Source organism: Apteryx rowi, unplaced genomic scaffold (genome assembly GCF_003343035.1).
Source record: "Apteryx rowi isolate R43461 unplaced genomic scaffold, aptRow1 scaffold_122, whole genome shotgun sequence".
Classification (NCBI taxonomy): Eukaryota; Metazoa; Chordata; class Aves; order Apterygiformes; family Apterygidae; genus Apteryx; species Apteryx rowi.
Window position 1 is genome coordinate 791296 of NW_020447442.1, and position 15520 is coordinate 806815.

General features: G+C 38.8%; 2 protein-coding genes and 1 long non-coding RNA gene across 6 annotated transcripts in view; 2 read left to right on the plus strand and 1 right to left on the minus strand.

The window, feature by feature from the left end:
• Positions 1 to 215: 215 nt before the first annotated feature.
• Positions 216 to 13885, plus strand: API5 (apoptosis inhibitor 5). 4 transcript variants are annotated; one of them, XM_026091702.1, is made up of 14 exons: positions 219 to 287; positions 378 to 473; positions 1252 to 1345; positions 2397 to 2462; positions 2822 to 2973; positions 4333 to 4539; positions 5066 to 5170; positions 5864 to 5953; positions 6575 to 6756; positions 6978 to 7071; positions 8527 to 8583; positions 9542 to 9618; positions 9968 to 10104; positions 11157 to 11724. In XM_026091702.1, exons 2-14 carry the CDS (start codon positions 471 to 473, stop codon positions 11243 to 11245), a joined length of 1353 nt encoding a protein of 450 aa, XP_025947487.1. In that variant the 5' UTR covers positions 219 to 287; positions 378 to 470; the 3' UTR covers positions 11246 to 11724. The 4 variants fall into 4 exon arrangements, with proteins under 4 accessions (XP_025947509.1, XP_025947487.1, XP_025947500.1 ...); XM_026091715.1 differs by having other exon boundaries at positions 221 to 287; positions 378 to 429; positions 11157 to 11723; XM_026091711.1 differs by lacking the exon at positions 11157 to 11724 and adding an exon at positions 11758 to 13885 and having other exon boundaries at positions 226 to 287.
• On the minus strand, positions 12957 to 15299 carry LOC112978335. The gene is made up of 2 exons (XR_003257870.1): positions 15155 to 15299; positions 12957 to 14717 (listed from the first exon to the last, which is right to left on the minus strand). It is a non-coding gene; the product is annotated as an uncharacterized LOC112978335 (long non-coding RNA).
• A 24-nt stretch (positions 15300 to 15323) lies between these two features.
• The window catches only part of TTC17 (tetratricopeptide repeat domain 17), a 63655-nt gene continuing 63458 nt past the window's right edge, over positions 15324 to 15520 (plus strand). The window contains 2 exon segments of the mRNA XM_026091745.1: positions 15324 to 15369; positions 15372 to 15520. Of these exon segments, the coding sequence (XP_025947530.1) occupies positions 15324 to 15369; positions 15372 to 15520 (195 nt within the window).

A 15520-nucleotide genomic window follows, 5' to 3' on the forward strand; every position in this document is an offset into this window, starting at 1 on the left:
CTGACTATGTCATCCTCGCGTATGAGTATTTTTACAGGTATTTCATTCTGTTTGTAACCAATAATGTATGGGAGAGAAAAATTTCTTTTTTGTCTTGGGAATACCCCAAGATTTTTCTGTTTGTTGTTTATCTTTCCTCTTTTAGCATAAGGATGCTTACCAGGCGATCTTGGATGGTGTGAAGGGAGGTGCCAAGGAGAAGAGACTTGCAGCCCAGTTTATTCCTAAATTCTTCAAGCATTTTCCTGAGCTGGCTGACTCAGCTATCAATGCTCAGTTGGACCTCTGTGAGGATGAAGATGTTTCTGTAAGGATGAGACTGGAACCTTGTAGTAGCGAGCTGATATGTTGATTTATGTATTTTCCCCTTCTTATAGGCTATATCTTCTGGGAGGGAAGAGGAGGATTGGTTTTTGGAAGACCTAAAGAGTGCGTAATTATATTCCTGCAGTAGAAAATTCTACTGTGAGATGGTATGGGAAGATAAATTAGTTTTCATTTGTCTTTTCACTCCCCTCATTGATCAAAAGAATAGCTCTCTAGCAAGAAGCTTAGATACAGTTTCTTTGAATATCTATTACATTTTTACTTTCAAAGCACTTCATGGGAATTGATTCTAATAAATTCTGCTGGAAGGCAAGAAAATTTCATTCACACTTGAGAACCATGAGGATTTGATTCTGAATGTATTGTTCCTGTAGAGGTCTTGAGATGCTTCATGCGGCTTCTTTTGCTTTGAAAGAAGCTGTACCCCTGGTGGTCAGATCTTAACGATTTGCAGAGGTTATTCAAAGAGTCTTGGCAAGGCTGGGAACAAAACCTAGAATTTATTTCTGCCATATGAACTCCTGTAAAATTATTCTTCCTGTTAGCAAATAATATTCCATATAATAAATTCCAGCACTTCTTGTTTGTTATTTGGAATGCTTATTAAGTGAATGATTTTGTGAATGGAGATGCTGTTGAATTGGCTTTCCTCCAATGCTGCTTAGATCTAAAGACAAAAATACTTTTTTTACATGGTACATCATAGTAGTCCCATAGTAAATACAATGTTTGAGCTGCCATTAATGTCTGACAGTTGAATATAGCTTTCTAAGTATGACACTCGTGTTGAAAAAAAGATATGGTCATTTTTTTCTCAAATTTGTGTGATTTTTCTGCCAAACTTCGTTTAGTAGCTGAACTGCCTGAGTTTTTTGTAATTTTTTTTAAAAAGTTTTCTTCTCACGATAATGACAATTTTGACAGATCCGACGCCAAGCAATCAAGGAATTGCCTCAGTTTGCCACTGGAGATAATCTTCCGCGGGTAGCAGACATACTGACCCAGCTTCTACAGTCAGGTAGGTGGTGTTGGTAGTTCCTTTGCTGATCTTGTGGCGCACCTGAACATGTGCGTGATGGCAGGTCTGTTAGATGAGAGAGACTGTTCTGTAAAATGTTTTCATTAGTTTGTTACAGAGCAGTCTGTCCCAGTGGCATTCGTGTCCTGCTTTAAACTCTTCTTTTTCCCCTTTCATATTTGCTGTACAGGTATGCTGCTACTTGTCTTGAAAGGTTGCTAATTATCCTAATCTAAACTGAAAATCTTTTTTGCATATCACAGAAATTTCATTTCAACTTCTCTGAAAGCATCTGTAGAAAAACAAAACAAAAAAAMMCCCTCCAGTTACAGCCTGCAGCTGATTGCCTTCTGAACAAGAGCTATCAAATTTATAATTTTGGTGCTCTGGAACTTTAAAAAAACATCTGAAAGCATTTTCTTTGATACAATGTATTTTTTGTTCAAAATATATTGTATATTAAATTCTGAATTATATTAAATGTATAATTTTAAAAAAAATTTTCAGAAGGTTTATAGAGTGCTAAATATTAGATGTTCAAAGTTGTATTATAAACGCATGCTTGAGTCTTGCCAGGCTTGCTTCTGAGAAGAGACATGTAATTTTCAGGGGCATACATATTTCTCTATTTAGTTCAAGAGGAAAATAACTTTTTTTCCCCATCTAGAAATATTGTAGATCACTTAAGCTTTAAAAGAAATTAACTATTTATTTTACCTTCATTTAGTAAAGGTCAACTTGTCTACTCAGTTGCTCCTTAAAATGACTCAACTACTGAGTTACAACTTTCCTTGTATCAAGTTTGTAATGTTAAAGCTTTTATGGGGGGAGGGAGAGGGGATGATAGCTTTGTTTGGTACCTCCAGCTATCATAATCATGGCTTTCTACTTCCTTGGTCTAACAGGTGTTAAAAATGCAAGTTGTGCTGTTGTTTATAATTAAATGCCAGGAATAGAGTCCTGCTTTTATGATATTGGACTTCTTTCTTTGTTTTTCTGCGCTTATGCTTTCATTTCAAGGATATGCATATAAGTTTTTTTTTCTTCACAGATGATTCTGCAGAATTCAATCTGGTGAACAATGCTTTGCTTAGTATATTTAAGATGGATGCTAAAGGTAAAGGACCCATTTTTCTATAAATGTCTTTTATTAATATTTCCCAGTCCCTAGTAGGATGAGAACAGGACCTGAACTGATATCATCTTAGTACAGTGCAGAAGTTGAAGACACTGTTTTGTGTTGCAAACGATACTGAGCTGTTCATTAACTGTGGATCTGAATTTATACAGACCAATAAAAGAATGCTGTTTCGTACACCAAGCTACATGAAAGTTGTATTCTTCTTAAACAAGTTAATAAAGTAGTTTTAAAATATGACATGGAGTCTTACAGTATGAAACTTCTCTCTTTTACATAGAAGTTTTAGCTCCTAAATTTTCGCATGATTTGCGTTACCTGATTTATTCTCCATTCAGGGACTTTGGGAGGCTTATTCAGTCAGATTCTTCAAGGAGAGGATATTGTGAGAGAAAGAGCCATCAAGTTCCTCTCTACAAAACTTAAAACCCTGCCTGAGGAGGTGATGACAAAGGAGGTAGAAGAGTTCATATTAACTGAATCAAAGAAGGTGAGTGTAATATTTCACTCCAAACCTAAGTATTATTAAACCATCCTTTATTACTGGCATTGTTTTGGAGGTCTGTGTATTTAAAATCTCATATAGAATTAAACATTGTAAGAATTACAATCTTCTAGTTACCCTACTCTGCTACAATCTAAAATTTGCAGCATTGTTTGTGAGAATGTTAAAATAACAATAGGTGTTTTTTTTTTCATTTGTGAGAAATACTTTTACTAGAATGATAGAATCATTCCATTTGGAAAGGGAATTTGGGAGATCACCTAATCCATCTTTCTGCTCAGTTGAATTCAGCTCAGATTTCTAAGCACTTTGTCCATTTGGGTTTTAGAAACCTCTGAGGCTGGAGATCTCCCAGCCTCTCTGGGCAACCTGTTCCAATGTTTACTTATTCTCAGAATGAGAATTTTCTTCTTTTTCCAGTAGGAATCTCATTTCAGTTTTGTATTGTTGCCTGTCGTTCTTGCCCCATGCACCTCAGTAAAGAGCATGGTTCCATATCCCTGGTGACCTGCTCTTAAGTATTGGAAGATTGTGGTTAGGTTCCCCCTCCCCTCCTTAAAGACTTTCTCCTTTAGGCTGAAAAAGCTCAGTTCCCATAGCCTCTCCTCATAGGTCATGTGTTCCAGGCCCTGATCTTGGTGCCTGGACTCTCTGAAGCTTCCCAGCAACTTCCTTGTATGGGAGGGAGTGCCCAGAACTAGATGTAGTATTCCAGATGTGGCCTAGTAAAGGGAAACAGTTCCCTCCCTCGATCTACTGGGTGTGCACCTGTTGACACAGCCCAGGACGCTGTTAGCCTTCGTCACCCAAGGCATGCTGCTGACTCATGTTTAGCCTGCTGTCCCCCAGGACTTCAGGGCCTTTTCAGCAGAGCAGCTCCSCAGCCAGTCAGTCCCCAGCACGCACTGATGCGGGGAGGGGGGTTATTTTATCCCAGGTGTAGGATTTTGCATTTGTCCTTTTTGAATTTCATGTGATTTCTGTGCATCCTCCAGCTGAGGCAGATACAAAAAGTATTAAACAATCGATAATAAATAGATACTCATTGAACATTTATTCTGCCTGAAACATACAATTTTGTTAGATAAGAAATTTGATTTTAAGATTATTGTTCAAGAAAAATGTTTCCTATGMTTAGCTTGATGGCAGTTATTTTAATCTGGAAGTGCATATAGCTGCACTGCATTTTTTTCTTTTGTGCCTTTAAACTTGTGTTTTTAAACACTAGAAGCTAAATTTAAATGTTTAGATAGTTCAGCAGTTTATCTTTTCCTATGAAGTGGGTTTGACTTGGAGATTTGCAAATTACCACAATGGAAATACAATTTCTGGTGTTTTATTAAGGTCCTGGAAGATGTAACAGGCGAGGAGTTTGTTCTATTCATGAAAATACTATCCGGATTAAAAAGCTTACAGACAGTAAGTGGGAGGCAACAGCTAGTGGAACTGGTAGCTGAACAAGCTGACCTGGAGCAAACATTCAATCCATCTGATCCAGACTGTGTGGACAGACTTCTGCAGTGTACTCGGCAGGCAGTGCCGCTCTTCTCGGTATGTATTTATTTGCTTTATATGAGGAATATCACGGAAAGTTAATAGCTGCAGCCTCTGTTTGGTGTTCTGAGTGATTACACGAGCATGACTGCACAGCGATGCTTCTCCACCTTTAGCTTCTGATGTACTAGAATGTTGGAGAAATCCATGTAGCCTCTAAATACAAAGAGCTTTTGCATAGTCTCTGTTCTTCGATATTTTATTTTAAATGTAAGAGTAATGACAAGATTCTCAAATTAGGTTCATGTATGTATGTGGCTTGATTAACTCAAGTCTTGTGCCAGGCAATTGCAACACTTAAAGGCCTATTTTCAGCTTATAGGGCAATCTCAGTGGATGTTACAGACTGCCTTTGAGTTTAAGCTACCTGAAAGGGTGTCTGCACTGTAGAAGTTAAAGTTAAATGAAGCATTAAGGTGTAGCTGTGTGATAGGCACTTGTAAGGGAGGCAGAGGGGGTGGGAAAAACATTTAACTCATTCAAACTCAAAGAGTAGCCTGAATAATGTGTGGGTGTTTTGCAGAAAAATGTTCATTCCACAAAATTTGTTACTTACTTCTGTGAGCATGTGCTGCCGAACCTCAGTTCTTTGACTACACCAGTGGAGGGTCTTGATATCCAGTTAGAGGTAAGCCAAAGCTCTAATGTCTTATAAATCCTAAAAATATGCATCTTAGAAAGAGACAGCTATTTTAAAAAATGAATTCTTCTTTCTTCAGTAGTTTTTAGTTCTTGGGTTGAAGGCAAACTAGCTACACCTAGAAAAAATATTTACTGTATTGAGAGATGACTGAATGTTGCCTTTTAAAGCATGTGTCATTTGTCCTGGGCTTTTGAGGCAAGGATRGAATAACTAGATCAGTGTAATCATTTGTATATTGCTGTTAATTTTTTTAAGCACATAGCATTTACTGAAATGATTATTGCATGGCTTGTGCTAATTTAGTCTCCTAAGGGAGTGGTTTAATGTCTGTGTAATTTTGCTTACATTAATCAGTGCTGCAGCTTCAGTTAGATTTTTGTGAATCTCACTTTGAAGATGAGCTGTACTGCAAGAATGGAAGACAGGGTTTTTGTTTAGTTGTTGACTGATGATGCCTGTTGGGGTAGGCACAGAAATCCATGTTTCTGTTTGAGGACCTAAAGAACAGACCAGGCATGCTCCTCCTCGCATTTCTTCCTGATGTTCTGGGGTTTTTTAATTGCAATGGTTGACCTCTACTGAGCAAACCATGATGATGTGATAATCTCTTTTGATTTGAAAGTTAAGACTTTGTACTTCTCAGTTAACACACAAAAACCCAGCTATCCTTATGTTTAGGTTTTGAAGCTTCTTGCTGAAATGAGTTCATTTTGTGGTGATATGGAAAAGCTTGAATCGAACTTGAAGAAACTGTTTGATAAATTACTGGTAAGACTAATTCAATTTTTACTCATATAAAACACTAAAAAAAAAAAGCCTTTCATCAAAATAAGTGGGTTTTTTAGCCATTAATCTTCTTCTCCAGTGGAGGGTCCTTTATCCTTTCTTTTTCTAAACCTAGAAGCTATTTCAGAAATAGCTCTATCCATGACATAAAGGCAAAYATTATTTTGCAGTTCAAAGCCTTTCTTGATCTAGAGAGATGTTAGCTGCACGATGTTTTTAATCCAGTAAACTGGATTAATGGCTTGTTCTTTTTAAGTTTTAGTCATGAGTGACTCCTGTTGAATAGCATCCAAGGCTGTATCTGTGCTGATAACTTTAAGCAAATTCATCACTGATTCAGCAGCACTGGTGCAGTGCATTGTTGTTCTTGGTGGTAGTTGTGCTACTATACTATCTCCTCTGATCCAAAGGTGTCAAGTAACTTAAGTGTAGGCAAACCACCTGCACCAGGACTCTGTGCAGCAGCTCATTGTGTCAGTATAGGAATGGGGAATAATTGTTAAGCCAGCAGCATAAATAAAGCCTCCAGCACAAAGGCTGGAAGAGAACTGCCAGGCTATGTAAAAGTGTCTTATATATCTATTTTTGTTTTTTCTTCATTAGGAGTACATGCCACTTCCTCCAGAGGAAGCAGAGAATGGGGAGAATGCTGGCAATGAAGAACCCAAGTTGCAGTTCAGTTATGTGGAGTGTTTGTTGTATAGCTTCCATCAGCTGGGGCGTAAACTTCCAGACTTCCTCACAGCCAAGCTGAATGCGGAGAAATTGAAAGATTTTAAAATCAGGTAATCATTTAGGTGCAGGTGTTGGAGTTCTGTTAGAAAGGCCAGTGTGAAAGAATTACTGTTAGGATGGTGGACAACTGCAGGTCAGATTTGTGAAAGAATTATTTTGAGCATTTTTTCTTAAAGGAAAAAAAAATCAAATTACAAATTCCTTTTGCTTATGCTTTTATTTTATAGAAATGTGTAAAATGAATTAAGCACTTGCTTTTTAAACTTTTTAGGCTACAGTATTTTGCTCGAGGATTGCAGGTATACATTCGACAGCTTCGTCTAGCACTCCAAGGAAAAACTGGAGAAGCCTTGAAAACGGAGGAGGTAAGAATTTTTTAGGAATTCTGATTTTTCTAACCGAGCCTACTGAAATAACCATCAAAACACATATTAATGGTGTGCTATCTATTTTAACAGTGTGAATAGATAAGGGAAAAATAATCCTAACAACTATTGCCATTTTCCTTTTAAACACGTTTAAATTGTCTGTATATTTTAAATGATTGGTATGAACTCAACTGACAGCTAGTACTTCAGAGGATAGAAAAGTTACTGTTAGGCAGATGTGGAAAATGACAGTGGTGTTAGTTGGCCTTTTAAGCTTGTGCACCAGTCTTACTTCATAAAGACGATTGTATTTTTCTGCAAGTGGGTTTGTGGTTAAGTATTAATACTTGATTGTCTTTAGTACAAAACTACTAAACTTTGTGTTGTTGAGTGCTATCAGATCTGAAATAAAAGATAACACTATAGGTTATTATTCAAAGAAGCTGGAAAAAGTTGGTAGGTTTGGGGGATTGTGATAAAAAATTAATATCTCATCAGTAGGCTTAATGGGGGTACAGCAGATTGGCCAGGTTCAAGATCATCAAAAATGCTATAAATAATACGGAAGATCTATTAAAGCTGCAGTTGAGAAGCTAATTGAGTACCTGGCTGGATTACTGCTTATCCTCTGCGGTCAGTACATTCCAGAGCGTTACTCCTGCATTATTTTAAAACAATGCATAAAGAGGTAACTACAGTCTGACAACAGAAGAATGCACTTGTTATTCCTGATTTCATATGACAGTCTTTCAGATCTCTAAGTAGGAAAGTTGTGGTGTCAGCTGCAGATTTCTGAACCAGTGTTGAACTGAAACAGACTCGGTGTTAGCCTCCTGTACAAGATGCTGTAGTGTTGCCAGACTGGGCCCTGTGTATTCAAACTACAAAATAATAAATTCACCTACAGAAGATGTTCTTTGGGCTGCTAATACTGTGTTTCTGCTCATTGTATCTATTGGCTGTCAGTTGTTTTACAGACTTGAGTGGGTGTCAAGCTGTGCGTGCTGTGGACCCATCACTAGTAATGTCATTCTCCATGTGCCACTTCTGGAGGAGGGAACAGGGAAAATTCTTAATGTGTAACCACATCATACCTGATGCTGGGTCTTACAATCTAAGAGGGTCTTTTAGTTTCTGGTAATTTTGTTAAGCTGCTGTGTGTGTGCCCATCTATTTGGCTTAACTGTGCTCTGCATTTTGTTATGAAAAAGAAACTTTAGGTGGGAAGTACATGGGAATGTTACAATTAGCTGGTTGTTTCAGTATGTGTAAAACTGCTAAAGCCTAAAAATTGTAATGAAATCTCAGCAGTGCTGCACACCTTTCGCTGTTGCCACAGCAATTTACTAGGAAGAGCAGTCAGTTTAATATTGTGACTTCATCAAATGCAGCTGATGTAATTTTAGGCTACTAGAATGGCTGGCATTCAGTGATGTTTCTTCTCTTTTACAGAACAAGATTAAAGTGGTTGCCTTGAAAATAACCAATAACATTAATGTTTTAATCAAGGTAAGTCTTAACACTGTGAAGGAGTGTAAATCCACACAATAGGGTAATCTGTGGAGAAAACAGGAGTGAATAGATGTGAACCAAGATGTATTGTATTATTGAGTTAGTCATTGTCAGTCAATTCAGGGTTGCTGCCTGTTTTACTGTTTCTGAAGAGAGATGGATTTGCTGTTTCTGCAAGTTGTTGATTGCTGCCTTAGCTGCTGCTGCTTGGGTGGGGTGTTGAGGCCCTTTCCAGCAGCAGCAGCAGTTGCCCAGCCTTCTATTTCCAACGCTATCAGGAAATCCTGTTGTTTAAGGGTCTGTGGATTCTGGACGAGCCTTGTCCCCTTCTTGTTGCCCTTTTCTGCAGGGGTAGGAGGGGTAAGGAAAAGTTTGAAGAGGTGCAAGGAAAGGTAAAGAAAGGAGGAGACAAAGCAAGCTGCTTGCTGTCCAGGACCTCTTCCTCCTTAGGGGGAAGAGAGACTTCCATCCAGAGCCCTTGAAACCACTCTGATTGCTTTTAACAGCCTTTCTAAGATTCTGCTGACTTCCCCAGCTGGCCTCTCTTTCCTCACTTCCTATCTCCCACCCTCAGTCCACCACCATAAACTAAATTTTGCCTACGCTTCTGAGAAGCCTATCTTCTACCATTGTAGCAGGCATATCAAACCTATGCAGGAGCCACTGTAGTTCATTAAAAGGTGTTCTGTGTGCATAAATGTGAGAGAAAGTGTATTATTTTAGTATGAGACACTATTCTGTTAATATAAATCTCATTTTAATTTCCAAGTAAAGTATATGGACTAAGTTATCTGCTGCCCTCTTCTCCCTCTGCCAATGGGGCTTAAAAAGTATGGGGTTTAAAACTGGCAGAAGATAACTATTATTCTGGAGACTCGGTAGGTAGCAAAAATTTTGAAGTGTAATTGACATGGATTTAATTGTAGAATAAACTGTCTGATTTTTGTCTCTGTAGGATCTCTTCCACATTCCTCCTTCCTATAAAAGTACAGTTACGCTGTCCTGGAAACCGGTACAGAAGGCAGATGCAGGGTAAGAGTTTTCCATAAAAAAAGAAAACTGGTGTCTTTCAACATTTGCTCTTTACAAAATTAAGATCCCAAACTGTATATATATAATACACACAGCACATGAGTTTCACAAGCAAAGGTAACACCTATCCTGAAAGGAGTTAAGGCTGTGGAGTCATAATCTTAGTCTTGCTTTGGGGATACAATAGATGGAATCAACTGGAGACCAGCTTACTTCCTCTTTTGAAGTATCATTCAGGGCATCTTTATTAGCTGCTGCTAGCTTATAACTGTTAATCTTTGAGGCTGAACTGCTGTTCCTGTACTTGTCACTGCAAGGATGAAATGATCTTTTTGTTTTCTTCTGTCAGTCAAAAAAGAACAAGTGAAGATACAACCTCAAGTTCACCCCCGAAGAAAGCTCCAGCAGGACCAAAAAGGGATGCCAGGCAAATATACAACCCTCCCAGTGGAAAATACAGTAGCAACCTGGGTAGTTTTTCTTACGGTAAGTAAGGCTGCTTGGAAAAGTTTTGTCCAGTGACAAATGAGCCTTTGGAAAGAAGCAAATTAGTCAATCTTATTGTCAGATTCTCCAAAGATCAAACTGTACTGTCATAATTTTTGCATGTAATGACCTCTTTATAGTTGCTGATCTATTACCACATTTGAGTAAGCGTGCCAGCCTGTAAACTGTATGTCATTTGCAAGTTAGTTTTAGCAGTATTTTGGGAACACTATTGTGTTCCCATACTACATTTGAAAGAACTGACCCCTCAAATTTCTCACTGGACAGACCAGTTTCTTCAAGTGGCAGAGTGGCACCTCCTGCCATATGACTGGTCCTGTTGTGAATTCCTGTTACAGTTAATGCTTATGTGCAGATCTATTCCAGAACTTCTGGGAACTGCCAGATTTACTGTGCACGCACACAGTTATGTCCTTATATGCTCCCAGTCAGACTGATTCTGCCTCTCTCAGCAAGTCATATTTCTGGCCAAAATGTGAAAGCAGTTGCAGGCTAGATGAATAGGCCCAACAATGGCAGCAACCCGTCTTGTTATCTTCCCTTTAGGTTCATTAGTGTCCTACCTCTGTCAAGTAAGTGGCCTGCTCTGATAAATTATTGCCCATGCCCACAGGTAGAAAGCCTCTTATATAAAGCACTGTCTTATATATAAATAAAAGAAAAAGAGAAAATCTTCTGTGAATTTCTTATTGCAGACTTCAGATGATACAGCTATGTTGTTTAAGATAAGCTTGTAGCTCTATAATTCTAAAAATTAGAAAGTTTTCAACTAGAAAAGTCTTACTGCTTGCTACTGTTCCTTGTTAGTGAGGAGTGTTGTCCACTGATCAACTCTTGATTTCTATATTTTTTAAAATATGTACAAGGCTTTCTTTGTAGATAAATGTAACCTGTATTTTAAAAGTATATGTGAAGAGAAAGCATGGAAGAGGAACAAGGCAGTTTGATGTATTTTCAAAAAAATCTAAAGGAACTTTTAACAAAATATTTCTCATTTCTTCCACTGTGATCGGATTTGTTCTTAATGGAAGGAAATGGAAAACTTTCTACAGTATACAAATACTTTGTGTGGTATCCTGCTATGTGTAGGATCCTCAATTTGGATACAGTAAAATACTAGTCCAGAAGAAAAACCGTAAGTATGCTAGGGATAACTTAATGGTAAGGATAGTAAAGGACAGATAGACTGATGAAGTTGTGGTTTTCCATCACTTTAAAATTCATTAGGAGCAATTCAGACAAGCATGTCAAGAGTGAGGTAAATATGGTCTATTGTATTACCAGACAAAAGGATGATCTAGATAGCCTAACAAAGTCCTTTCCAGCCCAATTTTCAATTCTGTCACAATGCACTAGCCCAGATACAGTTTTAAAATAATGGGACTGTCAGTTAAGATAGCATTAGTACTCAGGAAGACTAAGTTTAGTTTAGAGACACTAACTTTCCTGACCTGCAGTCAGTGGGGTCTATTATTCATTAAAGTGTAAGTCAGAGATCTCTCATGGTAAGTAAGCAGTATCAGCCTCAGAGACTTAAGTCAGCCTTCAATACCTCCAGTTACTGTAATTTAGTTTTAATCTGTATGCAACATAAAGTCTATATGAAATAAATGTTTTGGCTTTTATTTTCAGAGCAAAGAGGTGGTTTCCGAGGTGGACGAGGAAGAGGCTGGGGAGGACGTGGCAATCGTAGTAGAGGAAGAATCTACTGAATAGACCATTACATCTTCGGTGGCCCTGATGGGCTAAAGTGAAAGTACTACTCAGCAAAAGATTGCCTGGAGTATTGTTCCCTTCAAGGACTGCCTTCCACTAAGACTGACTTAAATGTTCTTTATACCTTTGTATGTATGATCTACTTTTCTAACGGACTACAACTTGTCCATAGTGAAACTACAACTGTATTTTTGGATGCTTACAGTCAGCAGTTTTGGGTTCTTATTTTTGAAGTGTCTTCAGGATTTACTCAAAATTGGAAAACAGCATAGATGTTTTATCAAAAGCTGCATCTTGACAGTTTGTATATTAACCTAAAAATCAGCTACTGCATAACTGAAACTATGTAACTGAGTTTATGTATTAAATAATGGACAGGAAAGGCATGATAACAGAGATACATGTCAGATAAGCTTAGCAGCTGAAGTAATCTTTTCCTCATCTGTAACCATATTTTGCAATATGTGGAGAAGAGTATCATTGTTAAATTAGCTTTTATTTACTTTTTATAATGGAATTGACTGAGACAAGTGCTGGATTTCTAAAGTTTGCAACATGGGTGGAAATTTTTTTGCTTGTAGCATGAAGCAGTCCTTTTACTTAGAGATGTGGAGAATGTGGTGTTTTTTGTTTTGCACATCTTACTCTTCTCCGTGCATTGTAATGCAAAAGTGATGTTTTGCAAATGAATTTTTAATGTTTAATATGAATATGTGCATATACTTATGCCGTGAAATTTCAGTAAATGAACAGGAAAAACAAAACAATAAATGACTAGAATTATTCCAGAAATGGGAAAAGACTGATGCAGTGATTAAGCTTCATAAGCCGGAGCTGGACCATAGCAGTACCTGGCTCTTTCCTGTGTATTGCCGATTTCTGGGTTTGTTGGCACTAGAGGCTTTTTTTCTTTTTTTTTTAAACAATACAATTGCATTTTAAAAATATATAAATAAAATTGTATTTTGGGTAACATTGAAAAAATCCAGCTATGTAGTTTAATTCTGGTGAAAAATTAAAGATTCCATGCTATTTTTTTTCATAGCAACTTGGGAGGGATTCTTATTTACTGGTGTACACCCAGAAAATACAATGTAAGAGCACAATGCTTTGCCTTTTTTTTTTTTTTTATATGTATTCTCACCACTTAAAATTTTTACTTCTCAGGTCATTGAACATTGTAAAGAGTTAGCTGATAGAAGAAGTGGGGGCAGAGGAAAAAAATTTCAATAAGTGTTCCAGGATGCGCTGATGTAAAATAGCTTAGGCTTTACAGGATTGAAGATTTTTCTTATCCTTTTTTTCTCCAGCCATTTGATATCCACACGCAAAGACAAATGCCTGAAAGTGATGTTTCCCCAACTAGTTTCATTGTATTTGTGAAGAACAGGTTGTGACTCTGACTCGGGTGTCTTCATTAACACTCTGATGTCTATCATCAGAAAGACAGAATACCAAAACTATGTCAAAGTTAGAGAAGTTGTTGACTCTAAATTAGAACTCAGTTTTTGCTGAATTCTGGAGCAATAGGCAGCAGCAAACTTTGGACATTCCAGGGCATTTGAGCTGACTTTTTATTTCTGATTACAGGCCAGCTGCTATACTCAGATTTGTCACTGAAATCAACAAACTTAGAGCTTTCAAGTACAAATTGATGTGATCAAAATGTCACTCTGAAAATAGGCACTAGATAGGTAATAAACTTCCATGGAAAAACTGGCGTTTTGCACTTGTGGCTATATTTTGTGTTTTGAGGGAATTTTAAAATTTAATCTCAAAGCCCGAATGTAGCTATATTTAGATTAATAACTAGGTACTAGCAGCTTTTCTCACGGAATTTTGAGTAAGTTTGCTTTACGAGACTCCTGTTTTTCAGAAGTGATGTGCAAAGTACTTGTGGCCTCAGAAGTAGTTAGGTTTTTTTTCCCCACTTCTTTCAAACTTAATTTTAATGCAGTGAGTTCTTGTGGAGACACCTGTTTACCATCCTGTTGAATTGTAAATGTTCCCTTATGCTTTTGGAATAAATTCATTTTGTAATTTTGTTTGGTTCATTGTTTCACAGTTACTCTACAACCTTTTGTGATGTCAGTAAAAGGTTACTACAGTACCTTTTGTTTTAGTGACTTACTCCTTAGATTGCTTTAGATGTATTATGAGTTGTTTGCCACTAAGAAACAGTTGTTACACAGACTGGATTAACCGTTTCAACTCTTAGATAATTCAACTTTTAAATACAAAATTTGGGGTAGAAATGTAAATATCCTGCAGAAAATTTGTGAGAAATAGATCCGTTATGTTTTAATTGGGAACATATCACATGAAAAGATAGTCTACCATGTTATYCAACCTCCTAGATGTAATCCATAGAGCACTAAAATGTGTTAGTATCTTATGATTTTAAAGATCTGTTTGAAATAGAGCTACAGTGGTTTGGAGTAAGAGCCTGTTTTATTTGGTGAAATTTGTAATATGCTTTATGTGCAAAGCATGATAACAGTACGGAAGTGTTGAACTTCAGGTAGTATATTCTCTATCCTTATAAAGAATGAATCCTTTGCATTAGTTAACCACTGTAAGAACATTTATGAACTTCCTTCTCATTTCTGTTTACTTGGTTTGGGTTTATAGATAAGTTTTATTGTTAAAAAGGTTATGAGAAAATCTGTTTGCAAGTGTGTAAGAAGCAGAAGTGTTAACTCTTGCAAACTTAGCAAAAAGCTAGAAAAGACAGAAGGCTGAATTTAGCAACTATTAGTCAGGAGGGGTGAAGCATGCTGCCCCTGCTGAGTTGGTGTCAAATATAACAGGTGTCGATCCAATCAGCTGGAACAGGAGAGAGAACGAGTAGATTTTCCTATGCAATTCAGAAGTATCTGAAAGAAAGAGAAGTATCATGTATTTTTCTGAAGCTATCTTCAACCGGCTGTTTATCAAACTGGCATTAACTGTGGTTAGCGGTAGGGTGTGGTTTGATTTGATTTAAACASCAGTCCATTTTCCAGGCTGTGCTGACAAACTCTTCGGCGTACACCAGACAAAACAGTTAACTTTTAACGGAAAGCTTCCAGCACGGCCTGCCACCAACGGCTGCTCGTTGCCATCTGAAATCAGCCGYGAGGAAGGCTGAGAGTGTGGATAACGGGGCCTCGGTGGAGTACTTTACTCAGAGAAGCAAAGCGCAGCAGCAGGACAAGGCCAGCGGCCGGGCCCTGCCCCGGGGCGGGGGCTGACGCTCGGCCCCAGCGGCTCCGTAACGCTCCGCTGTGGACGCGCCCCGCGGCCGTTTCACGTCGCCGCTGCCCGCGCTCACCTGCGCTGCTGTGTCTCCGTCGGCTCGTGGTTCCCGACTCCCCGGCCGCGCTACCGGCCCCGAGCGGCCTTCCGGTCTCCCGGCGGGTCGGGCCCGTCCCGCCCGGGAGGCTGCGGCGYCGCCCCGCAGCCGGAGGCGCCTCCCCGCTCCCTCCTCCCCCCCTCTCAAAATGGCGGCTCGCGCGCTTCCGGTTCCGGGTGGTGCGGGCAGGCCGGGATCGGGAAGATGGCGGCGGCAGGAGCGTCCGGGCGGGGCGGGCCGGGGCGGGCGTGGGTCCCCTGGCGCTGGGCTCTGGGCCTGTGCTCGCTGCTGGCCCTAGGGCCGCGGCCCGCCGCTGCTACCACCCACTGGGTGGTCACGGAGGAC